This window comes from Bufo gargarizans, chromosome 2, assembly GCF_014858855.1.
Source record: "Bufo gargarizans isolate SCDJY-AF-19 chromosome 2, ASM1485885v1, whole genome shotgun sequence".
Lineage (NCBI taxonomy): Eukaryota > Metazoa > Chordata > Amphibia > Anura > Bufonidae > Bufo > Bufo gargarizans.
The window spans coordinates 412,455,246-412,476,181 of record NC_058081.1 but is presented as its reverse complement, the minus strand read 5'-3'; the positions used below and the strand labels follow the sequence as shown (position 1 = coordinate 412,476,181).

The following is a 20,936-nucleotide window of genomic DNA, read 5'->3' as shown; positions in this document are numbered from 1 at the left end:
GGAGAAAAAGAGGCACAGCACACCAACATCAAAACTTCCCAAATCCCAACTGTGAAGTGTGGTGGTGGGGGCATCATGGTTCGGGGCTGCTTTGCTGCATCAGGACCTAGACGGATTGCTATCATCGAAGGAAAAATGAATTCCCAAGTTTATCAAGACATTTTGCAGGAGAACTTAAGGTCATCTGTCCACCAGCTGAAGCTCAACAGAAGATGGCTGTTGCAACAGGACAATGACCCAAAGCATAGAAGTAAATCAACCACAGACTGGCTTAAACAGTCAGAGTCCTGACCTCAACCCGATTGAGATGCTCAAGAAAGCGATTCACACCAGACATCCCAAGAATATTGCTGAACTGAAACAGTTCTGTAAAGAGGAATAGTCAAGAATTACTCCTGACCGTTGTGCGCATCTGATCTTCAACTACAGGAAACGTTTGGTTGAAGTTATTGCTGCCAAAGGAGGTTCAACCAGCTATTAAATCCAAGGGTTCACATATTTTTTCCACCTGCACTGTGAATGTTTACATGGTGTGTTCAATAAAAACATGGCAACATTTAATTATTTGTGTTATTAGTTTAAGCAGACTGTGATTGTCTATCTGTGATCTTACATGAAGATCAGATCGCATTTTTATGTCCAATTTGTGCAGAAATCCATATCATTCCAAAGGGTTCACATACTTTTTCTTGCAACTGTATAATAGAAAACAGAAAAAAACAACAACAAAAAAAACATACATATTAGGTATCGCCACGGATCGATAAATATATGACATGATCCACTCTGTACGATCAATACTATAAAATACATTTTTAAAAAAGGGTGAAAAAAAAAGCTATTTTACATCACAAAAAGTGCAACACCAAGTGATCAAAAAAGCGTATGCCCCCCAAAAAAGTACCAATCTAACCGTCACCTCATCCCACAAAAATAAACCCCTACTTAACCCAATCGTTGAAATCATTGTGTAAAACTTACATAATTAAAAAAAAGTAGACATATTAGGTATTGCCGCGTCCGTAATAACCTGTTCTATAAAAATATTACATGCCCTAACCCCCAGGTGAACAACGTAAAAAAAAAAAAAAATCGTTAAAAATTTTTTGGGGGGTCACCTTACATCACAAAAAGTGTAATAGCAAGCAATAAAAAAAGTCATACGCACCCCAAAATAGTGCCAATCAAACAGTCATCTCATCCCGCAAAAATCATACCCTACCTATAATAATCGCCCAAAAACTGAAAAAACTATGGCTCTAAGACTATGGAGACACTAAAACATGATTTTTTTTGTTTCAAAAATGATATTATTGTGTAAAACTTGTGTCAAAAAAGCTATTTTTTGTCACCTTACATCACAAAAATTGTAATAGCAAGTGATCAAAAAGTCATGCGCACCATAAAATAGTACCAATCAAACCGTCATATCATCCCCCAAAAAAAAAATGGGCCTCTACACAAGACAGTCACCCAAAAAATAAATAAAACTACGGCTTTCAGAATGTGGAGACACAAAAAAATCTATTTTTTCATAAATGCTTTATGTAAAACTGAAACAAATAACCCAAAAAACATATTTGGTATTGTCCCGCCCGTGACAACCTGCTCTATAAAAATACCACATAATAGCCTGTCAGATGAATGTTGTAAATAACAAAAAATAAAAAAAGTGCCAAAACAGCTATTTTTTGTTACCTTGCCTCACAAAGGTGTAATATAGAGCAACCAAAAATCATATGTACCCTAAAATAGTACCAATAAAACTGCCACCTTATCCCGTAGTTTCCAATATGTGGTCACTTTTTGGGAGTTTCTACTCTAGGGGTGCATCAGGGGGGCTTCAAATGGGACATGGTGTCAAAAAAACTGTCCAGCAAAACCTGCCCTCCAAAAACCGTATGGCGTTCCTTTCCTTCTGCACCCTGCCGTGTGCCCGTTCAGCAGTTTACGACCACATATGGGGTGTTTCTGTAAACTACAGAATAAAAGCCATAAATATTGAGTTTTGTTTGGCTGTTAACCCTTGCTTTGTAACTGTAAAAAATGGATTAAAATGGAAGATCTGCCAAAAAAGTGAAATTTTGAAATGTTATCTCTATTTTCCATTAATTCTCATGGAACACCTAAACGGTTAACAAAGTTTGTAAAATCAGTTTTGAATACCTTGAGGGGTGTATTTTCTAAAATGGGGTAATTTGGAGTGGTTTCTATTATGTAAGCCTCACAAAGTGACTTCAGACCTGAACTGGTCCTGAAATAGTGGGTTTTAGAAGTTTTCTGAAAAATTTCAAGATTTGCTTCTAAACTTTTAAGCCTTCTAACGTTCCCCAAAAATAAAATTACATTCACAAAATGATCCAAACATGAAGTAGACATATGGGGAATGTAAAGTAATAAAAGTAGAGAAATTGAATTTGGAAATTTGCAAATTTTTTCAAATTTTTGGTAAATTTGTTATTTGTTTTATAAATACAAATTTATTTTTTTACTTAATTTTACTCCTGTCATGAAGTACAATATGTGACAAGAAAACATTCTCAGAATGGCCTGAATAAGTATCACCACATAAAGTGTCAGATTTGCAAAAAATGGCCTGGTCCTTAAGGTGAAAAATGGTCCGGTCCTTAAGGGGTTAAGGGTTGCCGTATAACAATTTTACTGTTGTCCAGTTACATTATGGCCCCAAAAATTATGCATTCAGCGTCCAGAAAAGATCAAGTCATTATGTGGTTGAAGGTATATTAGACAATCATTGGATATCAATTTTACTGCGGCCAATGGCGTACAGGCCCCAAACATTAGGCATTCAATGGACAGAAAACATAATGTTCCACGGAAAACTTAAAGTTCTGTAGAGACTAAAACCACCTGGTGACCCGAGCATTCTTCTCTTTGGCTTGGCTCATCCACTTGAGAGGGGAGTGGTCAGTTACCAGATGGAACTTTCTCTCCAACAGATAATAGCGGAGAAACTCGAGTGCCCACTTGATGGCCAGGCACTCTCTCTCCACTACACTGTACCTAGTCTTGCAGCTCCATGCGCCATGTAGACCAAAGGGTGATGAAAGCCGTTTTTTCCTTGGCAACCTCCGTCAAGGGTACCTGCCAGTACCCTTTGGTGAGGTCCAACACGGAAAAATACCGGGCTTGGACTAACTTCTCAATAACCTGATCTACTCAGGGCATGGGATATGCGTCAAACTTGGACACCTCATTCAGTTTGCGGAATTCATTACAGAAGTGCAATGTCCCAGTCGGTTTGGGTATTAAGACCATCGGACTGGCTCATTCACTTTTTGACTCCTCGATGACACCTAGCTGACGCATTAGTTGCACTTCCTCCACGATGGCTTTTCGCCGAGCCTCGGGTGCCCGGTATGGTTTTAACTGGACTTTTGCCTGAGGCTCAGAGATAATGTAATGTCGGATTATGGAAGTGCATCCAGGGAGGTCCGAGAACACAAACTCACAAACTCACTGGCTTTCTGAGCCTGTTTAGAGGAAAGACTGTCAGCAATTTTCACTTGGTACCAGCACCAATACCCGATCACCCGGGTTAAAGTTCCAGACCCGAGCCTGCCGATTTATAGACCCTACTCTGGCCTCGCTGTGCTGCCTCCATATGCTCCCTAACAGGAGGTAGCACTGTTTCCATTCGTCCTTGCATATGGGTAAAATACTCAACAACACTTTTGTGCTGTGTGGGTTGTTGTTCCCACGCCTCTTTGGCTACGTCCGACAGACCGTGAGGGTATCTGCCGTATAGCAGTTCAAAGGGCGAGAACTCAGTAGAGGCCTGGGTCACCTCTCGCACTGTGAACATGAGATAGGGCAGAAGATGATCCCAGTCTCTCCAATCCTTAGACACCACTCTTTTCAACATATTTTTTTATGTTTGATTAAACCTCTCCACCAGGCCGTCCGTTACGGACGCCCACAACTGTTTTATGTGGAGCAACTTACAGAGTTCTCTCATGACCTTGGACATAAAAGGGGTCCCTTGGTCAGTCAGAACCTTGTTAGGCAGACCCAGTTGGGAAAACATCTCCATTAACTCCTTAGCTATGTTTGGTTTATGTATGAAGCAGTGGCACCACCTCCGGGTACCGATTGGCGTAGTCAAGGATGACCAAGATGTGATGGTGCCCTCTAACGGACTTCAGTACTGGAACTATGAGATCCATAGCGATCCGCTCGAATGGAACCTCAATAATCAGGAGAGGGACCAGGGGACTATGGAAATGTGGCTGGGGGCTGGTTATCTGGCAGGTTGAGCAAGACTTGCAATATTCTTCCACCTCTCTGAACACACTGGGCCAGTAGAACCACTGTAGAATCTGGTTCTGCGTTTTCTGCTGGCCCAGGTGTCCCCCCAAGAATATGTTGGTGGGCTAATCCAACACGAGCTTGCGATACGCCTTGGGCACCACCAGCTGTTCAATATGTTCACCCCGTAGTTGATTTATCAGGTACAGCATCTCCTGTTGAACCACAAAACAAGGGAACATAGACTCGGCCCCTGGTTGTTGCGGCTCACCCTCAACTATTACATTTTCCCAGGATTGAGACAGAGTCGGGTCCTGGTGCTAGGCTGTACCAAAATTATCCCCAGAGACATTGAGATCTGCCAGCTCAGGACCCGTCGGCAAGTCCTCCACGTCTCCCACCATTACACTTAGAGGGGTTGTCTCCCCCTCTTCCACCGAAGTGGCGGTCACCCCTACAAAAAATACTTGCTGGGGTTCAGACGCCAGGAACGGAGCAACGACCTCAGCCCACTGGTCTCGTGGTAACTTTTCCCTCACGGCTATCTTTTCGAAGACCGCCATATAGGTCTCAACATTATACGAGGTGGTCATCTTAGGAATCGCCGAGCAGACAGCTTTCCGGGCATTGTGGACATTCTGGGATGCTCTTGCCGCTTGCAATGCCATTACAAGTTGTAATAGCAGCTGGTTAGTTTATTTTTGCTGCTTGTTAGCCTACCGCTACTGCAAGTTAGCCTCCACAAGGGCTTTCACGACTGCCTCCATTTTGTCAGGGGACACGGGTCGTAACCTTGCTGGCTTAATATAGGACATGCACTTGTGCCAGCGAAAAACTATTTTTTTTCGGCCTTTAGGCCTGCTTCACTGCGTTTGCATGCATCTAACACCAATTGTGGGTGGTTACTCTGGTAGACAGGCTTGCGGTCGCAGTATAGAGGCAACGACAACATATTTAACTTAAACAGTTCAGTGTTTTATTTACACATAAGGAAAGTGACAACAAAAGTTTGTTCACACCAGGCAGCAACACATAAGTCCTTGGGTGAAACAGAAGTCCAAGTGCTTTCATCCAAACAAGATAGCAGGCCTTAAACCTAGCCTAAACTCTCAGGCCCCAACACAGAGACCGGCAAAGCTCCACTGTCAGATGGAGGATAATCCACCCACAGCTGAGAGTTCTGGCTGGGTTTAATATCCCTAACCAGAACCTGGCCTGGAATGTAGGGAACAGCCACCCACCCTGCACTTTGGCTGCTCCCAGTAAGAGCCGGCCCAGATCTGCTTTACACCCACACTAAAAAACCAATAGTGTCAGTCAGCACTAGCTGCCGCTGACATTTAAAATTACCAGCTCTTACCTCACTGAGGCCCGAAACCTCGGTGACACATGTCTTCCGTCAATGACGGCCCCTTGCGCTTTCCTACACCATATAACAATTTTACTGTTGGCCAGTAAAATAAAGGCCTCGAAAATTATGCATTCAACGTATAGAAAAGATCAAGTCATTATGTGGCTGGAGGTATATTAGACAGTCATTGGATATCAATTTTACTGCAGGCCACTGGAGTACAGGCCCCAAACATTAGGCATTCACTGGACAGAAAACATCAAGTAATTATGTGGCTAGAGGTATATTAGACAGTCATTGGATATGAATTTTACTGCAGTCCAGTACAAATACATGTGTACAGACATACATATGTTTAAAAGAACTAAAAATATAAAATTGGATTAAAAACATGGCTAATGAACTCAAACCCTCTTGAAAAAAACAAAACAATGGTAATAGGCGAAAATTCAATTTAAACATGGTCTTCACAGGTGTTGAATTACACCAAGATCCATGCCTCATTCATTTTTAGAAATGTGAGGTAGTCCACACTGTCGTGAGCTAGGCGAGTGCGCTTATCGGTCACTATTCCCTCTGCTGCGCTGAATGTCCTTTCGGACAGGACACTTGACGAGGGGCAAGCCAAGAGTTCCATGGCAAATTGTACTAGCTCTGGCCACATGTCAAACCTGCACACCCAATAATCAAGGGGTTCCTCACTTCTCAGAGCGTCCACATCGGCTGTTAACCCAATGTAGTTGGACACCTGTTGGTCTAGGCATTCCCTGAGGCTGGATCCGGAGGGCGCTGTCGATGGGTTGGCTGCAAGAATGATATCATATCCGAAGTCACCAACACATCTTCAAACCGCCCTCTTCTTGCATGCGCTGTAGGATTGGTACCAGCAACTGTTTCTATGTGGGTGGAAATTCCTCTGCCACAGTCCGCAACAGCAGAATGCAGCACCTCTCGAAGTAAGGCCTGGAAATGCTGCATTCTGACAGCCCTCTGTGATGCTAGTAACATGTCCGCCATTTTGTGTTTGTACCAGGGGTCTAAGTACTTTGCTACCTAGTACTGGTCCTTGCCCTTTATGCTTTTTATACAGGGGTCCCTCTTCAAACACTAGAGCATGAAGGCCCCCATTTGCACTAGCGGCAGAGCGGACTGGCTCCTTTTATCGCCCAGGAGAATGTCGTCCTCGGTCTCTTCCCCTCATCCACGGACAACACCAGGGATCCCCGAAAAGTTTAAAGCCTGCTCTTCTTGCTCCTCCTCCTCCTCCCCCCAGGCACCATCATCCTCTGAATTCTCTTCAGACTCCTACTGACTAGTGATGAGCGGCAGGTGCCATATTCGATTTCGACGAAATTCGCGAATATTCGATAGAATATTCGTTTTATATTCGTCGAAATCGAATATTCGTCATTATTCTTGTTATCGCGATTAATATGCGATTTAAATAATCGAATTTCGATTTTAACTTAAAGGCTACTCTCCTATTGAAATCGCAATTTGATTTTTTCAAGTTATAATAATCGAATTTCGATTTTAACTTAGCACTGCTATATGCCATATTAGTTAGCCTAATAAGGCATATAGCAGTGCTAAGTTAAAATCGAAATTCGATTATTATAACTTGAAAAAATCGAATTGCGATTTCAACGTAATTCTCAAATCCGACAGTACATTCTAGTATATGGAGTCGTTCCCATGGTGATGGGGACGCTCCATAAGCATGGAATATGGCTTCAATGGCTTGGTAGAATTAGCGAATTGACGAATATATTCGTTATATTCCACAAAACGAATATAACGAATGTATTCGTCATATTCCACAAAACGAATATAACGAATGTATTCGTCATATATCACAAAACGAAGATAACGAAGTATTCTGCATCTTCATTTTAGCTACATATTCATCAATTTCGCTAATTCTAGCAATGATATAGGAAAGTTAACTATAGAGACAGCTAAGTATAATTCGCTATGCGATTATATGACTGCTTTTTTTTATAAATAGTATAATTATAATAATTATCAGGTATTATAATTATTCTATTTATTTAAAAAAAAAGCAGTAATATAATCGCATAGCGAATTAAACTTAGCTGTCCAGTCAGTGCCCGTTGCCGCTTCTGCCCACTTCCATGCTCATGGAGCGTCCCCATCACCATGGGAACATCTCCATATACTAGAATGTACTGTCGGATTTGAGAATTACGTTAACATCGCAATTCGATTTTTTCAAGTTATAATAATCGAATTTTGATTTTAACTTAGCACTGCTATATGCCATATTAGTTAGCCTAATATGGCATATAGCAGTGCTAAGCTAAAATCGAAATTCGATTATTATAACTTGACATAATCGAATTGCGATTCCAACTTGGACCTGGTTTACTATATGGTTGGCTTCAATGGCTTGGTAGAATTAGCGAATTGACGAATATATTCGTTATATTCCACAAAACGAATATAACGAATGTATTCGTCATATTCCACAAAACGAAGATAACGAAGTATTCGTCATATTCCACAAAACGAAGATAACGAAGTATTCTGCATCTTCGTTTTAGCTACCTATTCATCAATTTCGCTAATTCTAGCAATGATATAGGAAAGTTGACTATAGAGACAGCTAAGTATAATTCGCTATGCGATTATATTACTGCTTTTTTTTTTTAATAAATAGAATAATTATAATACCTGATAATTATTATAATTATACTATTTATAAAAAAAAGCAGTCATATAATCGCATAGCGAATTATACTTAGCTGTCTCTATAGTCAACTTTCCTATATCATTGCTAGAATTAGCGAAATTGATGAATAGGTAGCTAAAATGAAGATGCAGAATACTTCGTTATCTTCGTTTTGTGGAATATGACGAATACATTCGTTATATTCGTTTTGTGGAATATGACGAATACATTCGTTATATTCGTTTTGTGGAATATAACGAATATATTCGTCAATTCGCTAATTCTACCAAGCCATTGAAGCCATATTCCATGCTTATGGAGCGTCCCCATCACCATGGGAACGACTCCATATACTAGAATGTACTGTCGGATTTGAGAATTACGTTGAAATCGCAATTCGATTTTTTCAAGTTATAATAATCGAATTTCGATTTTAACTTAGCACTGCTATATGCAATATTAGGCTAACTAATATGGCATATAGCAGTGCTAAGTTAAAATCGAAATTCGATTATTATAACTTGAAAAAATCGAATTGCGATTTCAACGTAATTCTCAAATCCGACAGTACATTCTAGTATATGGAGATGTTCCCATGGTGATGGGGACGCTCCATGAGCATGGAAGTCGGCAGAAGCGGCAACGGGCACTGACTGGAGCAGCCAGGAAGCCAGGAATCCAAAGGACAGGTAAGAACAACTTTAGGGAAGTGGGAAAGAAAAAAATATAACAATAAAAAAAAAAAAAAAAAAAACGAATATTCGAAATATCGAATTTATATCACTATATTCGAAATATTCGCAAATTAGCGAAGTGCCAATATTCGCGAAAAAAATTCGATATTCGAATATTCGCGCTCAACACTACTACTGACTTGTCTCAGATGGAGTAGCCCCCTCCTGGGAATTCATTCAGCATTGCGACTTCCTCATCTTCGTGCTCCTGCTCCTCGATGACTTGATCAATGACACGACTCAATGCATGCTCCAGAAATAAGGAGTAAGGTACAATGCCACTGATGGCGCCCTGGCTGCGACTGACCAGTTTGGCGATCTCATCAAATGGCTGCAGAAGTCTGCATGCATGAGCAGCCACTGGCGCAGTTAAAAAAAAGCAAGCTCCCCAGAACCTGTCCTGCCGCAGAGTTCGTACAGATAGTTGCTAACGCCACGTATCTGCTGGAGCAGCCTATCAAGCATATACAAGGTGGAGTTCGAGCGCGTCGGGCAGAAACAAAACAGACATCTGACTGGCAAGTGGTGTCGCCGCTGAACATCAGCAAGGCGAGCCATGGCCATGTAAGATCTTCTAAATTGGCCAGAGATTTTCCTGGCCTGCCACAAGATATCCTGGACCCGGGGTATTTGGAAACAAATCGCTGCACGACTAAGTTCAAGACAGGTGCCATGCACGGCACGTGTGTCATTTAGCCCTGTTTCAGTGTGCTAAGCAGATTGGCACCGTTGTCTCACACCACTTTAGCAACTGTCAAATTGAGCGGGGTTAGCCTCCGATCGGCCTGTGACCGCAGAGCTGAAAGGAGTGCAGGACCGGTGTCGCTCTTGGCTTCCAGGCCCTAGAGCCACAGTACAGCATGGCAACGTCTCATCTGGCACGTCAAATAGGTTCTTGGGACTTGGGGGGATGCAGCGGAAAAGGAGGTAGGAGTGAAAAAGGATGAGTCAGCCGAGGAGGAGATTGAGTAAGAGGAGGAGAAAAAGAGGCAGGCCTGCATGCAATCCGTGGTGGTAACACCAAATCCACATGGGTGTCACGGGTTGCATGCTTGACAGCCATCAGTAGGTTCACCCAGTGGGCAGTAAAAGTTATGTACTTTTCCTGTGTTTGCTAGATCACGTATCTGTGGTCAGATGTATCTTAGCACCGACACCGTGTGCCAGAGATACATTCACTTGCCGCTGAACATATAGCTCTGGGATGCCCTTCCAGGAACCTTCCATTGCGGTGTGCCAATAGCCACAAATTTTCAAAAGGCCTCCGAGTCCACCAGTTTATATGACAGTAGTTGGCAGGCTAACAGTTCCGACAAGCCGGCGGTCAGCCGTTGGGCAAGAGTGTTATCGGGCGTCATCAACTTTTTACGTTCAAACATTTGGGCCACGGAAGCCTGCCTTGTGCCAGAAGAACGCGACGACAGCACGGTGGAAGGTGGAGTGGAGGACATGGGGGAGGAGAGAGGAGAAGGAGAAAAGGCAGGATTGTGGCTTTGTGGGTTCTGACGGAGTTGCTCCCACTGGGCTCAGTGATGGGAGGCCTGGTGCCTTCTTAAGGCGGTCGTCCCTAGGTGAGTGTTGGGCTTACCGCGACTTATGTGTTGACAGAACAGGCTGCACATGGCAACACTATTGTCAGCAACTGTCACATAAAAAAAAAGGCCACACTGCGGAACCATGTGCTGGCATACTGGGAGGGTAAGATGTGACCGTGCATGGTGGATGGCTCGCTCCATATACATTTGCAGTCTGCTTTTTGCCTCCTTTGCACTGTGAGTTCTGCCTGCTTCTCCTCCTTCTCCTCCCTATCTGCTGCTCCGTCTCTCCCTCTAAACTCGTCCCCTCTTCTTCTCTTGTGGGCACCCACGTGACGTCCATCGACACGTCATCATCGTCACCTTCACTGACATTAGAGATCTTGGAGTAGGCAACAGCGGGGGACCCACCCTCCTTGGGCTGATCTGGGTACTGTTGTCAGACCGTTGGGTTGCGGCCGTTTCTACCTCCTCTTCCTCACCCGATGCCAAGAATGGCTGTGCATCGGTAAGGTCTGGGAATGGATGGGAAAATAATTCCTCTGACTCGAGTGGAGGGGCTATGGTGGTGGTGGTGTCTTTGGGTGTGCACACAGCAGAGTGAGGAGGGTGCAGATACATATGATAAAGAGGGTGCAGAAGTGGAAAACTGAGTGAGCCACTCAATGTAATTGCACGCACCTTCTCCAACTTACCACTTAGGCTCTGGCCTTTTGCACCTGCCCGTCCCCATGTCAGGTTTCTGTGATGTAAAAAAAATGAGACAAAGATAAATAATTTCCGAACTTTTTCCACCTTCAATGTGACCTATAAACTGTACAACTCAATTGAAAAAAAAAGAAATCTTTTAGGTAGAGGGAAGAAAAATAAAATAGTATGGTTGCATAAGTAGGCACACCCTTAAACTATTACTTTGTTGAAGCACCTTTCGATTCTATTACAGCACGGCACATTTTTACTTGGCAAGATTTGCGCACTCTTCTTTGCAAAAACACTCCAAATCTGTCAGACTGTGGGAGGATCTCCTGTGCAAAGCCCTCTTCAGATCACCCCACAGATTTTTAATTGGATTCAGGTCTGGGCTCTGGCTGGGCCATTCCAAAACTTGAAACCTTCTTCTGGTGAAGCCATTCCTTTGTTGATTTGAATGTATGCTTTGGGTTGTTGTCATGCTGAAAGATGAAGTTCCTCTTCATGTTCAGCTTTCTAGCAGAAGCCTGAAAGTTTTGTGTCAATATTGACTGGTATTTGGAACGGTTCATAACTCCTTCTAGCTTAACTAAGGCCCCAGTTCCAGCTGAAGAAAAACAGCCCCAAAGCATGATGCTGCCACCACCATGCTTCACTGTGGGTATGGTGTTCTTTTGGTGATGTGCAGTGTTGTTTTTGTGCCAAACATATCTTTTGGAATTATGGCCAAAAAGTTAAACCTTGGTTTTATCAGACCATAACACCTTTTCCCACATGCTTTTGGGAGACTTCAGATGTGTTTTTGCAAAATATAGCCTGGATGTTTTTCTTCGTAAGAAAAGGCTTTCATCTTGCCACTCTACCCCATAGCCCAGACATATGAAAAATACGGGAGATTGTTGTCACATGTACCACACAGCCAGTACTTGCCAGATATTCCTGCAGCTCCATTAATGTTGTTATAGGCCTCTTGGTAGCCCCCCAGACCAGTTTTCTTCTCTTCTTTTCATCAATTTTGGAGGGATGTCCAGTTTTGTCACAGTTATAACTAACATCAAACCTTCTCTGAAGGACACAATTACCGTATATTTCGCCTTATAAGACGCACCGGCCCATAAGATGCACCTAGGTTTTAGAGGAGGACAATAATAAATAAAAAATCCTCAGCTAACAGCCCCAATCAGACACCCAATGTTAAAAAGACCCCAACAAGACCTCAGCTCAGACCCCAATGTGAATGACCCCCAATCAGTCCTCAGACCCCAATCAGACCTCATATCAGCCCCCACTGCCTCTCATATTAGCCCCCAGCAGCCTTATTTGCCTCATATCAGCCCTCAGTAGCCCCCATTGCCTTTCATATTGGCCCCCAGGAGCCCCATTGCCTTATATCAGCCCTCTGTAGCCCCCAGACCCATTGCCTTTCATTTTGGCCCCAGCAGCCCCCATTGCCTTATATCAGCCCCTGTAGCTCCCATTGTCTCTCATTTAGGCCCCCAGCACCCCCCATTGCCTTTTAGCAGCCCCCTGTAGCCTCCATTGCCTCTCATTTTGCCCCCCAGCAGCCCACATTGCCTGTCATGTTAGCCCCCATTGTCTCAGATCAGCCTCCAGCCTCATGTTTAATAAAATAAATAAATCACTTACCTCTCCTGCTTCTGGACGCGGCCGCTTCTCACTGCCCGCGCTCTGTATTCTTCCTGTCGGCTGTGCTGTGAACCGATGCGCACAGATGAGGTCACAGAGCTCCCTCACATTGTGTGCAGCCACTGCACAGCCGACAGCTGAGGACCAGGATGTGGTGAGTACAGAGCCTTCACTGCTTCCTGGTCCTCCGGTACTAATGAGCGCTTTCATAATGGAAACCTTCATTAGTATTCGCCTCTTAAGACGCAGGGGCATTCCCCCCCACACACACACTTTTGGGGGGGAAACATGCGTTTTATGGGGCGAAAAATACAGTATCCCTATATGGAGACAAAGTTTCTGTGGATGCAACTAATTACGTACCAACATATATAAATGTGTCATTATATTTGAAGGATACAGCATTTCCATATAGAATTATGTGGGAGTAACAAATTGAGTTATTAATTTAATCACATTTATAGGACCAGAACACAATTATGGTACCTAGTATGGCAGTGTTTTGATAATTGTATGGATGATGGTTATTATTTAAAACCACGTTATCAGCAGATCTATAATACATACAATTCTCTTGGTATTGCCACTATAGATTTTTAATATAATTTATTATTATTTTTACTTTTTACTATTTTTTGTTTTATGTGCAGATATGTATATTTATCTATTTTGAATGAGGATATTAAATGGTGATTTTTAAGGAAATATATTCTCTGGATGGTTTCATATATAGAGTGCCTGTCCTGAACATACTCAAAAATAGTTATTACTTTACATTCTCTATATGTCTACTTCATGTTTGGATCATTTTGAAAATTACATTTTACTTTTTTGGGACGTTAAAAGGCTTAGAAGTTTAGAAGCAAATCTTAAAATTAAAGAAAATTTCCAAAACACTATTTTTTAAGTACCAGTTCAGTTATGAAGTCACTTTGTGGGGCTTACATATTAGAAACCACTAGTGTTGATTGAGCATGCTCGGCCGAACACCAGTGCAAAGCAAGCATCTCGATGCTTGGCACATGGCGGTATTTGGTCGAATACCGCATGTGATCGAGCACAATGCTCAAGTCTCCTCCCCGCACATTTGGTAAGTACTGCCTTTCACTGTAATGCCGTAGCCATGTTGTTTACTGGCATTACAGTGATTAGCTGGCTGGAACGCGTCATCGGGTGCTATATAGCACCCGATGACACATGTTTGGCTCAGTGTTAGTCACGGAGGGCTATGCTGAAGAAGGGAAAGATAGTGTAGGGAGTGAATTATTTTAATTTTTTTTAAACTTGTCAGAGACCCAAAAGTCCTTTTTGTGTGTGGCAGCAGTAATATATATTTTAGCGCATCCTGCACTATTATCTAACACTACGTTTTCAGCAGATCTATCATACATATAATTCTCTTGGTATTGCCACTATATGTTTTTAATATATTTTATTGTTATTTTTAGTTTTATGTGCAGATGTGTATATTTATCTATTTTGAATGAGGATATTAAATGGTGATTTAAGGAAATATATTCTCTGGATGGTTTCAGATGTAGAGTGCCTGTCCTAAACATACTCTTATATATCCAATACATTGACAGGGTGAGTAAACTCGAGAAGAGCACCAGATCTATAGCAACAATGGGGTCAGTCCCTATAATTTTTCTATTTTAATAACTCTTTTTGGAGGTATTACTATCTATTATAAAAGTAGAGAAATTTTAATTAGCAAATTTGCCAATTTTTTAAAACAAATCGTAAATTTGGTATTTTTTTATAATTAAAATGAAATATTTTTACTCAAATTTACCACTGTCATGAAGTACAATATGTGACGAGAAAACAATCTCAGAATGGCCTGGATAAGTAAAAGCTTTTTAAAGCCATTACCACCATAAAGTGACACATGTCAGATTTGCTGGTCCTTAAGGTGAAAAATGGCAGGGTCCTTAATGGGTTAATACATTTTCCCCACAGAGTTTAGCAATGGAAAAGTTTGACTATTTGTAGCAACTTTAGATATAAGTATATATATTTATATATACTTACTGACAGTATTTTTCCTTCTTCATCACAAACACACATAATAACTTCAACATTCCTCTGTGTGGCTCTGTCAAAGTCTCCACTCAGTAATGTAATGTAAATATCATTCCTTATATCTCCTGCATAACAAAAAAAACAAGATCATGTAAAGAAATGTAAAATAGGATAATAAGAAATATAAAAAGCTAATAATGTTTGCTGTATTGTATAGCTTTAAATATAAGTAAGACTATATTTGATTGTATAACATGTAATTCAGCATTAGTGTTGAGCAAATCAAAGTCAAACTACTAATTGTATTTGATCCGAATTTCAGGAAAAATTTGATTTGCCACAAAGTTGAATTTCCTCACACTTCGTGGTATTTACTTTTCCTGAAATAGTGATAAAAAACAAACATATTTACCTCATCTATTTGCTCACGGAAAGGCAGTTGCGGCCATTTTGAATGAAGTAACCGTGAGGAATCTCACACGCAGTGACGTGATGACTAGTGTGAATACAGTTCAAACATCTCACCGCTACCCACAATGCTCTCCACAGTGATGCATCTCCCAACATATCCTTCTCACCTCTCACTCCCATATTCAAGACTTTTCTTGAGCTGCACCAGGTCTCCAGAATGCACTGCCCCGGACAACCTGGTTAATTCCCAGTTTCCTTAGCTTTAAATGTGCCTTAAAAACACATCTTTTTAGGCAGACTTATCATGTTCTCTAAAATGACTCTTTCCCAATTATCAATTTTACCTTTTGTGTCACCATTTCCTCATAGATTGCAATCTCTTGCAAGCAGGGCATTCCCTCCTATTGTTTTAATTGTATATTAGCCGAAATCCTGTGATATCAATATTTAAATGACAATTCAGATAGGTACATGTATAAATATAAATATTATTATTATTTGAGATGAGCGAGTCGAAGTTGACGAAGTGGAATTCGATCCGTTTTTCCATAGTTTCTGCCATTTTCCAGTGTACTTAGTGCAGGGAATGAGTTGACAAGCGCTAGGGGCCGTGTTTAGGAAAAACTTTTCAGTAGCTCAGGGAAAGATCATTCATAATGTAGGGAAGAATAGGGAGGCATTATCTACACTATAAAAGGAAAACAGGGTGCAATAGGAGAGTGTACAGCCCTGGTAATAGGAGCGATTATATTACACCTTGCTTCACTAATTGGGGATCCAAATTGCTCTAATACTTCTGCTTCTTGCTTGATATTGGGGTGAAAGTGCTTTGTGATACAACCAGTATTGGGATCTATTTAGTGAAAAATAACTATTTCCATTCACCCTTGCTTCTTTAACCCTTAGAGGTGTCACGACCATGGTCATGGTCGTGACTCCTGTAACTGCATGCAGTTGCCTGCGGTCTAGGTCTGGTTGTCAATCACAGGTGAGGGCTGTAGTATGTTGCCTCACCTGTGGTTGCCGCTGGCAACATTATTTATGTGGCAGCATAGCAGCCTGAGCTGTTGCGAGGCAGCTTGCTATGTTGTGCACGCGGTTGCACTTGGCAACGTGTGTTTATATGTGTGCACTTTCCTTGTCTGGTGTGCACGGGGTTTGTGTGTGTATTCCGCTTTAAGTTGCTGTTTTCCCATGCCTGGTGTAGGAAGGGTTAAATCCCTTCTGTGTGTGTGAACACTGGGTGTGTCTGTGTGGGTGTGGCTACTTGGGCCTATATAGCTTCTGTTGTGATTCAGAAGCTGAGGGGTACTCCAGCCTTGTAGTAAGCTGGAGGCACCCTCTTGGTCTCTAATACCATCTGCCAGTGAGGGCCACCCTTGTGGTCATAAATGTTGTTATGTGATGTTAAGTTTATGTTTATGTGGTGTCTGTTATTATTGCAGCTATGGTTCTGGGTTCCTGTGTGTTTGTGTGTGTGCTGTGTCCATTTATGTTTGGGTGTGGACACTAGTTTGTATTGCACGGGATCCAGTCAATGTGTCTGTGGCAGGTAGGTGTGGAAGTTCTTTTCATCCTCCTGCCATATCCATAGGCTGTTCATGTCCCTATCCCCTTGCAGCTTGGCCACTTTAAACTCCTGTTTCTCCGCGTCCAGGAGGAACGGGCTGTCTACCGAGGAGGGTGAGTAGGGATCCGAGGTTCCTGAGCATGAGCCCTCCTACCTTCAAGGTCGGCTCATGTAGCTAGGAGTCAGGGTCAGCTTAGGGAAGCTCTAGGAGGTGACCTGCTCCCTAATTTTGTGGTCCTGGCTAAGTAGCGACCTACCATCTTCTGGCATCACACGGCTGAGGGTTTTCCCCATCCTCAGCCGTGACAAGAGAACCCTGAAATCTTCCATTTTTGTGTTTTTCGTTTTTCACTCCCAGCCTTCCCATAGTCCTAACTTTTTTATTTCTCTGATCACATAGCCTTATGAGAGCTTATTTTTTGCGGGACAAGTTGTACTTTCCAATTGTACCATTTACGGTTGCATACCATGTAGTGGGAAGCGGATAAAAAATCCAAATGGGGTAGAATTGGGAAAAAACGCAATTCTGACAAAAGGTTTAAATTATTTTTTTTTACACTGTACACTATGCGTTAAAATTGACCTGTTACAGTTAGGTCCATATATATTTGGCAAATTTTATTTTATTACCTATTTACTAAAGCATATTCAAGTTATAGTTATATAATGCCCATGGACATAAAGTTCAGACTTTTAGCTTTCATTTGAGAGTATCCACAGTAAAATTGGATGAAGGGTTTCGGAGTTTCAGCTCCTTTACTTGTGGCATCCTGATTTTAAAGGGACCAAAAGTAATTGGATAATTGTCTCAAAGGCTGTTTCATGGGCAGGTTTGGAAATTCCTTTTTATTTCATTCTCAATTAGGTACATAAAAGGCCTGGAGTTGATTTCAGGTGTGGTTCTTGCATTTTGAAGATTTTACTGAGAAGTAAACATGCGATGAAAGGAGCTCTCCATGCAAGTGAAACAAGCCATCCTTCATCTGCAAAAACAGAAAAAACCCATTTGACCGGTACACCATCGTGGTCCACGGCCCTATTACTCTAATTCAACCTTGGTATCCATGGCCAAAACCATTACCGGCCTTGGGGGTCCTTGTCTCCTCTTCCCGTCCAGATTATAGGGAGAGGTATACTCCATCTGCATGTCACGGCCTATGGTGTGTGTAGTGACATTTTACTTCACTTGGTTGCCCGTGACTACGTTTGGTGTTGTATGCATGTGGTGGCAATGTCTCGGCCTTCTGGCTGATCCCCAGGACATGGTTGCCATGCATGCCATTGCCCGCGGCAACAGGTGAAGTGTGTGTCTATGTGTGTACTTCCCCTTTAAGTGGCCGTCTTCCCTTGCCTTGTGTTGGAAGGGTTAACTTCCTTCCTAGTATGTGTGCACTGGGTGTGTCTGTGTGTGGGTGTGGTTACATGGACTATGAAGCCTCAGTTAAGATCAGTAGTCTGAGGGATACTCCAGCCTTGTTTGTAAGCTGGAGCCACCCTCCTGGTCTCTTATACCATCTGCCAGTGAGGGCCACCCTTGTGGTCATAAATGTTTATATGTGATGTTAAGTTGATGTTGTTTTCCTTTCATGTTTAATGCAGCTATGGATCTGGGTTCCTGTTTGTGTATGTGTGTTTGCTGTGTCCATTTATGTTTGGTCTGGACATCAGCTTGTGAGCCAGGGATCCAGTCAGCAAGGCTGTGACAGGTAGGTGTGAACAAGAGTAGTTCTCCTGCCATATCCATACATATGTTTATGTATCCCATCTCCTTGCAGCTTGGCCAGTGAGACTCCTGTTCCTCCATGTCCAGAAGGAACAGGTCATCTTACCCTGCTCCTTGTTCCAGGGCAATCCTGAGGGCGAGAAGGAATATTAGGTTCCGGTGTATGAGCCCTCCCACCATCAGGGTTGGCTCATATGGTTAGGAGTCAGGGTCAGATTAGGGACGCGATAGGAGGTGACCTGCTCCCTAAATCTGTCGTTCTGGCCGAGCAGCCACTAACATCTTCTGGCATCGCACGGCTGAGGGTTTTCACCACATAAACATAAACTTAACATCAACATTTATGACCACAAGGGTGGCCCTCACTGGCAGATGGTATAAGGGACCCGGAGGGTGCCTCCAGCTTACAAACAAGGCTGGAGTACCCCTCAGACTACTGATCTTAACTGAGGCTTTAAAGCCCATGTAGCCACACCCACACACAGACACACCCAGTGCACACATACTAGGAAGGAAGTTAACCCTTCCAACACAAGGCAAGGGAAGACGGCCACTTAAAGGGGAAGTACACACATATACATACACATCACCTGTTGCTGCGGGCAACGGCATGCGTGGCAACCATGTCCTGGGGATCAGCCAGAAGGCCGAGACATTGCCACCACATGCATACAACACCAAACGTAGTGACGGGCAACCAAGTGAAGGAAAATGTCACTACGCACACCATAGGCCGTGACACTGCATTTTATGACTGCATATAACATTAGGGGGAATTAAGACGGTGCCCCTTTATGTTGTATGCTGGAGATTCCAATCATTTCTGCTTGTCAACAAACTCTCCAGAAAAAGAAGAGATTGCAGTAGATAACAGTCCGGACCTTCTGTGTTGAGGAGCGGCGAGAGGAGAGAGGGGGGGGGGGGATAAATAAAATCTTTGATCCCTTCCTCTGGTCGGTACTTACTATATTCTGCCGGTGTTGTTTCTAAGGCTGAAAATAGACTATGAAGTGGTTGTGACAGGGTGCCGCCTGCATAAGTGGTCTGGTGCAGAGCGGCACTTGGTACAAATACCTACTCAAGGTCTATATTAGGGATATGTGGTATTTGGGGCCTGGATTGTATGCTTAACTCTATTTTTGTGGTGCTTATTTACTTCCAGGCTTTCAGGGTGCCCAGCAGCTAAGATCATAATCCACAGTGGGCAGCTGTGAAAGTCCACAATAATCCCTGGTTTATCACTCTGTATTATCGCTGTACCCCCCAAATTATTGTATTTGGATATATTGCACAAACTATAGAATAGGGGGTTCCGTGAAAATATGCTAAATATAGCAGGAAATATGCGGGTACAGTGTCACCAAAAGGTGGGTCTGGAAGCAGCCCGCAAGCCAGAATGGAAAAATACCTCAAATCCCCAACATCCAAGTCTAAAGGGGGGAAAAAAAACATTAGACCCAGTAGAAGGTATAGAGGACTTAATGCAGCGGCTGGAGAACACAACTGTAAAGGCTTGTGATCTGGATAAAGACTGCTTAGATATGATAGACAGGAAGCTGGTGGATATATTGGGAGTAGTACAGACCACCAATCAATCGGTGGTAGATATTGCCACTACGGTGAACTCAGTACAGACCGATATCACATTAATCAGAGATGACATGAATAGAATCCGGGCAAAGATTAAAGAGATTAAAATGGGTCTAGTGGAAGTAAAAAAGGATCAGGAGAATATGCGTAAAATGGTGGAAGATCTAGACCAAGAACGTAGGAGGGTAAATGCAAAGTTGACAGATATGGAGGATAGAGCACGCAGATATAATCTGAGAATAATGGGATTTCCTGACGGAGTGGAAGGGGAAAATCCGGCCAGATTTGTACAAAAATGGCTCATACAATCATTGGGGCCTAGTCAGGGGTTGCCTATGTTCTGTGTAGAGGGAGCTCACAGAATTCCACTCAAAAAGCCCCCGATTGGTGGACCCCCATCCCCTTTTGGCAAAAATGTTATGATTGAGCGATAGGGACTGGGTCCTCAGGCGTAAGAGAGAATTACAGGAGATTGAATATAATGGCAATCAGATACAGATATACCCAGACTTCTCAAAAGAAACGCTAAATAAACGCTGAGAATATAATGATATAAAGAGAAAGTTACAGGCTGCCAGTATCAAATACTCTATGATTTACCCTGCAAAGCTAAGGATTGTTTATAGGGATACTGTACACTTTTTTGTTAAACCTGCAGATGCTCTTGAATGGTTGGACTCTGTAGATAAATAGGGCTCC

The 20,936-nt window shown here is 42.6% G+C and overlaps 1 protein-coding gene across 3 annotated transcripts in view; it reads right to left on the bottom strand.

The window, feature by feature from the left end:
* DOCK2 (dedicator of cytokinesis 2) overlaps positions 1-20,936 on the bottom strand; it is a 1,177,826-nt gene that overhangs the window by 858,251 nt on the left and 298,639 nt on the right. For all 3 annotated transcript variants that reach the window (XM_044280877.1, XM_044280878.1, XM_044280879.1), the window contains exon 14: positions 14,953-15,068. In XM_044280877.1, the coding sequence (XP_044136812.1) occupies positions 14,953-15,068 (116 nt within the window). The remainder of the gene's footprint in view (positions 1-14,952; positions 15,069-20,936) is intronic.